Source organism: Centroberyx gerrardi, chromosome 13 (genome assembly GCF_048128805.1).
Source record: "Centroberyx gerrardi isolate f3 chromosome 13, fCenGer3.hap1.cur.20231027, whole genome shotgun sequence".
Classification (NCBI taxonomy): Eukaryota; Metazoa; Chordata; class Actinopteri; order Beryciformes; family Berycidae; genus Centroberyx; species Centroberyx gerrardi.
The window spans coordinates 28,251,739-28,258,409 of NC_136009.1; the positions used below are offsets into that span (position 1 = coordinate 28,251,739).

The window sequence follows — 6,671 nt, forward strand, 5'->3', positions numbered from 1 at the left end:
TTGTAAATATGCTCACACTAGACAATTAGTTATCACAGTGCATCACACACTTAACTAAATAACTGAAACTATCCTGCTGACTCTTGTGCGATCCAGTGTGAATCCAATCAAAACCATGGAGGCGGACAGCCAAACAGTGTTACCAACTCTCTTCCAAGGGAAGTAGCTATTGGCTGCTCAAAACGTTGCTAGCACGGGGGCCTCTTTGGATCAGATAAAGCAAATCGGCATCAGGTGTGTCAATTTGTTACCAAAGGCTTTTTTCCAATGGTCCAAAAAAGTCACTAGATTTGTTGCTTTTGAGAAACAAAGTCACCAGGGGCTCTGAAAAGTCACTAAATCTAGATGCAGGATGTCCATGGGTGTTTATCATTTGATTTTCTGACATAATAGCACGTGAACGGGAACGTGAACAGGACTTGTTCAGATCTTGGGCCGTAAATATCAAACATGTTTGGTATTATTGGAGCAGCTCAAATCAGTCTGCGAGTCGATGAGGTTGGTTAAGAATAAATCTGTAAACTCCTTAGGCGGCAGACGGATAGATAACTCTGTTAGAAACAGACCATACAGTTTAAATTAAATAAGAAACTGACCTGGAAAACCTATAATCATCCCAATGTTATACCCATCTTTCTCCATTTTATCTTTCTATCTCATACCATTGTCTGTGTTCGCCACTATTTTTTTCAAAACAAACATAGGACCGCCTATAATTGGCTGAACAGATGAACCCAGTCCAGAAAATGTTCAACAGGGTTGAACTTTCTGTCTGTCAAAACGGATGGAAATCTGACGGAGACGGATGTGTCATCAGTCCTGTCCGGACAACAAACAGCTCTCATTGAAAATGAAGACACAAAAAGACAGACACAACGGATCAGTGTGGCTGCCGCCTTACACTTGTTGGGGTTGTCAGGATGGGCAAAGCTGGTGTAAATCGGCCCGATAATCCTCTGGCGTGTCCCCAGCCTTAGTGTATTCCTCTTTGACTATTTTTCTCTACTTCCTTTTAGCATAGTTTTTGCTTGCACCACTTTCGTTCGAGGCACTCCCATCTCTCTCTCTCTCTGGTCTGGGCAGATGGAGGTCTCTAGGAGGTCCTGGGGTCTCAGTAATCCCTGGCCTTGTAGCGGCGGTGAGTCCAGGCTGGCAGGTTCTGTGTAGCGGCCATCCAAGATGACACGCTAAAGGTTAAGGCTGTCACTGTCTGACTCCCCGTCGAGCTCGGTCACCGTCACTTCATTTTGATGTCCTTTGGGAAATCAGCCTGATGGTCGACAGCAGCAGGAACCGCATAAATGAGAGTGTAAACATTAATGAGAGTTTCCCGTTGGGAATGGGAATGAGGAACGAGATGTGGGAGCTTTTTAGACCTCGCCTTGAAAAGCTTTTATTTCCCTTCATTTGCATAAAGGATGTCAGTTTTCAACATGTTTGGTTGTAAGCATTTTGTACATGTTCAGGTCTGTTTACCAGCAATCCTGAATGACACGCTGAAGGTCAAGGCTGCCACTGTCAGACTGCGTGTCCAACTCGGTCACCATCACTTCAACAAGTCCACCATTTTGATGTTCTGTTGGGAAATCGACTTGGAGGCAGACAGTGACAGAAATGTATACATGAGGGAGTCAACAGTCAATTGTCCAGCAGGTGGCCTGGTGTTTACAGAGACACTTTGGCTTGTTGAATGCCAAGTTCTTAGATGGTTTCCACAGCCATCCTTCATAAACTGGCAGTGAAAGAAACCCTAAGATGTCCCACTTAGGACTAACTTACTAATTTGGAGACACAGTGAACTTAGTTCCCTCTGCCAAGGAAGTTATGTTTTCTTCCCTGTTAAGTTTATTTGTCTCTGTCTGCCAGCAGGATATCTCAAAAACGTATGAATGGATTTCCATGAAATTTGGTGGACAGATCGGCCTTAGGGCAAGGAACAATTGATTTTGGTGGTGATTCAGATCTGGGATTTCTGCCATTAGACGATTATCATTTTTTTAACCACAACTATGAAACTAATAGATAGAGACTTGATTCCAAATCCTAAGGGTATGTTTGCAGGGTAAATAAATCAATTTAACTAAAAAATTTGGAGAATTGCTGGTGGAGGTTGGCTCTCTCCAACTGGCTTTGAGTTATATTTATTTTCTGTGTGCTGTGGCTTTGACCCGTGCTCTCCTTACCATTTGTCGCTTGGAATGTTCCTGATCTAGGAATTTAACCTTATTCTACTGTTGCACTCATATTAAGCCACTCTAGATAAGAGTGTCAAGCTAAATGTCTACCTAGCTTGCATTTTTACGCAGTGTTGACACCAGAATCAACATATAGTGGTGCTGTAACTTCATAGCTGGTCAGATCAGACTTCCTTTGTACTGCACTGACTGCAGTTTGCAGGTTAAATTAAGTCTTTTGTGTGTGAACCAGAGCATTTCCTCCAGGTTGTCTCGGCCCTGCCCCAGCTCTTCAAACACTAAAACCACACAACCAGCAGAGAGAAAGCGTGCCTTTGGTGAAAAAGGAGCCATTGTCTGCTCAGATGATTGTAGGGCATTGTACCGGCAGCACAAGCCGGGAGTCAAATGGTGTGAGGTAGCAAAGAGTCTCCATTGTGACTCGTATAAAGCTGCGGTAGGAACGGTGGCCCTGGCAAATACTGACTGTGGACATTCAAGGGATCTTGCATGACTAGTGGAGTAATTCAGTCACTGGCATTGGGGTGATTAGCATTTTGAGTGGATTCACCGCAGGCTCTGTCCAATTCACAGGGCGACTTTGTGAGTAGCCAATAGAATCTCTTTAGTAGTCCGTTTTGCTCGGAATGATAAGGTCCCATCTGCTTTCAGAGCACTTTTGAGAGATTTTGCATTCCTGATAGCAGAACTGATAGGTAGTGTAATTATCATCTACTGTACAGCTAAAGAAAAACAGCAATCTTAAGTTGCTTTTGCGTATCAAAATCACAGGATATTTGGAAACACGGTTTTTAAAAATACTCAAATTGCAACATTTTTACCCACTTAAATAAAAAAAAATATATATTATTTAGCATAACTTTTTATTCAAGAAACATTTTGTTGAGCGATTTTTTTCTATTATGCAACTGTTGGAGCTGATTACAATAGGAAATTCAGCCATTTAAACTCCATGCTCTCATTCAGAAAGTTAGAATTGGCCACAATTTTACAATGTTTGTGCTTTCAGATATGAATGTTAAAATGCCAAGTGTATTGGCAAAGGACAGCTTTATCTGCTTGTTCATGTTGAGATTTACAAGTCCGTTTCTTTTTCATTGTTCTATTTTCAGGATCTGAGTGAAAAAATCAGTCAGACTCAAAATAAAACACAAATCAATGTTGAAGCTTTCTTACACTGGAAGAGTTTTCTTCCAAAATGAGATAACCATTTGAGAAAAGTGACACCTCTTAAAAAATGACTGATATCATACAATTAAAACCAATTGTGGTACTTTTTTAAGCATAGTAAGCAATTGAAGTATTTGCTTGACAAAATGATGACAGTTTTGCAAAATGGATCCTCAATATTTCAGAGATGTTAAATGATGAAATTCAGGTAATATACTGTATATACATATACAGTATATCTATTATTCTTTTTTAGCTAAAAAAAAAGTAGCGTTTTGGAAATGAACTCTTCATTTGCAGATTCATTTCTCTAATTTTAATTAATGTCATCAATGCAGAATTGAAAACTTGCACAGCACAAATGTTTCAGTGCTCGAGCCTCCCCCATCGAGGGGACAGATGGTGATTATCCATGGAAAAAAGCTTCAGTGGAGCCATAACCAAAAGAGTGAGCCAGGAATCTGCAGGTGTGTGTGCGGTCAGCCAGCCTGATCTACTCATAATGCCATCTACCTGCCCATGCCACTAGCTCTTAATCTTTATGTAGAAACATAAATGTGATTTTATTATACTAGACAAAATTCCACGTCTCTGTAGCAAAGGAAAGTCTCTTAACTGTTGAACTGCAAATCGCAAACCTACAGTTTGTTTTCTTTGGTCTGAACCATAGAGGAAAAGTTGACTTTGTTGCATTTTTGTTAGTTTGGTTCGTTTATGCTCACACTGACTAATTATAAGTGAACTAGGGCTTGTAAACAAAAGGCACATGGACACACAAGTAGCTAATTTATTGGACAGTATTGGCAACCTGTCACCCTGCCAGGTTAGAGATTTTGATTTTGGGTCCTTGTAACTTTAGCTAAGCATGATGGACTTTCGCTGTGCTCTTTGTTGTAATTTACCTCCTCTGGTCTTCATACCAGTTAGGAACACATGAAGAAACCTAAGCCTCTTGTTAGAGGACTGAGACTCGCATTTTCAGGCGTCTTGGTGCCGTTATTTAGTGCCAACTAAATTAACTAAAGGAGTAAATGCTCCAGTTCAAATAAACCGCTCCAAGCATTGCTTTGTGTGAATGTATTTGTATTTGGAGCAGTCATGACATACTACAAAGTGACAGGTGGATCTGAAGAGCTCAGTGGGTAGAACAAGGCACTAACACTGCCAAGGTTAGGGGTTTTATTCCTACTGTTGCCACCCATGCAAAGAAATGTATGTACTCATGGTACTGTAACATGCTTTAGATAGAAGCGTCCACCAAATGGCAAAAAGTGAAGTTATGTCACACCATTGTCTGAAGGAATAGTGAATGAAAAGTATTAAAATGTATTAGTACCATCTGTCTAAGGTATGAATTCAATTAGCTTGCTGCAGCAACCCTCTGAGGAACTTAAAAGGCTATTTGATAGGAGTGTTGTCTCAGTAACAGATATTTTAATTTCCTCTTGCTCTTGGCATCTCAGCTGTGGAAGCACTCTTTGCATTCTTAATTAGAGGTTCTTGATCTGAGAGGGGAGAAACGAGATGCAGCGAGTGTCTCCAAAGAGTCTGTGGTCTGGGATGAGGGAATATATGAATAAAATCATGTAAAATAGTACTTCTTTGGTATATACATTGCTACTGTGTATGTGCTTCTACAAATACAGACAGCTACTTCGAGACGGACATTGCTGCCCATGATTCTAACTACTATTACTGTTATTTTTATCCTGTTTCTTCCTCTGTAGTATTTGAACTTTGATGCGAGTCTGTGCCGACCATCTCCCCCTCCATTTCACATTTCTGATTCTTCTCCTCATATTTAAATAAGTGGTGCATGATGTGAGAGGGAAAAATGAGATGCTGGAAGTCTCTCTAAGGGGCCTGTGGTCTGGGTTGAGAGAATACATCAAAAATATAATGTGAATTATTTTTTTTATTTTGTTTTTTTGTAAATGCATGGTTACTGCGTCATGTTGACGTGTACCATTTAGGCCCCTGATCATGTTGCTCTGCTATTGGACTGCTGCCTTTTGAGTGCTCATATAGAGAATTTTGATTTTGCACTTGCCTTTTTATGATTTTTTGCTTTTTTTTGCTCATCTACATTGTTGTATGTTCGTCTGTAACTCTTACAGTACGTTTGCCACTGATGCTGCTTTCTTGGTCACGTCTCTCTTGGAAAGGAGAGTTCATCTCAATAGAACTACCTGGTTAAATAAAAGCTGCATATAGTTAAATGGATGAAAAGTAGATAAATGAATGAATGAATGTTCTTCAAAGCTAATGCATTTATTTCTCTCTTCTCCTCCAGAGGCCAGAGGCTAAAATGGGAGGCAAGCTCAGCAAAAAGAAGAAGGGATACAACGTAAACGATGACAAGGCCAAAGACAAGGACGCCAAAGCAGAGGGGGCGTCCGCTGAGGAAAGCGAAGCACCGAAAGACAACAAGGACGAGGCCCCGGCTGCCACCGACACCAAGGAGGTAGCGAACGACACGGCGGCCAAGGAGGCGCCGGCAGCAGACGCTGCGGCGCCCAAAGAGGAAGAAAAGAACGCAGCTAGCGCCGCAAAGGAGCCCGAGAAACCCGCCGCCAACGCCGAGCCGAAAGCGGAGGCGCCCAAGAGCGCGGAGCCCGCCAAGGCCGAGGAGAAACCAGCCGCTCCGGCCCCGGCGAAAGAATCAGCCCCTGCCGCCAAGGAGCCGGAGGCCAAGACCGCGGCTCCCGCCCCGGCGGCCGAGAGCAAAGATGAGGCCGACGCCAAAAAGACTGAGGCCCCCGCGGCTCCAGCAGCCAAAGCCGAGGCGGCCCCCGCCACCTCCCCCGAGCCCAAGCCCACAGAGGCGGCGGCGGCGGCGGCCACCCCCGCCCCGGCAAAGGAGGCCGCCCCAGCCCCTAGTTCAACACCAGCCGCCGAACCTGCCGCACCGGTCAAGGAGGCGAACGCCACAGAGGCACCAAGCAAGGATCAAACCGTAGCAGTTCAAGATTAATGGACAGCTTCTTTTCGGAAATGAAAAAATAAGTACCTAACACAACAACGATGAAGTAAAAAAAGAGATGAAAATGAAATTAACTAGCCCACCCATATTATGATAATAACAATAACAATAATAACTGTAATGATGACGATGATTGGTTGAAGGAGGAGGACTGGGACAACCACCTCGAGAAGGATAGTCTCCCACTGCTGCAGATGATTATTACTATTATTATTGTTATGTTTTATTCTATTTTTTTCTGCTGTAGTATTTGAACTTTGATACGAGTCTGTGTCGGCCATACGCCTCTCCATTCCACATCCATCATCCCTCTCCCTCATACG

General features: G+C 42.8%; 1 protein-coding gene across 1 annotated transcript in view; it reads left to right on the forward strand.

Annotated features, from left to right (window-relative positions):
- basp1 (brain abundant, membrane attached signal protein 1) overlaps positions 1-6,339 on the forward strand; it is a 50,238-nt gene extending 43,899 nt beyond the window's left edge. Inside the window, exon 2 of the mRNA XM_071923128.2 lies at positions 5,659-6,339. Coding sequence (XP_071779229.1) covers positions 5,674-6,339 — 666 coding nt within the window. The 5' untranslated portion in view covers positions 5,659-5,673. The remainder of the gene's footprint in view (positions 1-5,658) is intronic.
- Positions 6,340-6,671: the final 332 nt, after the last annotated feature.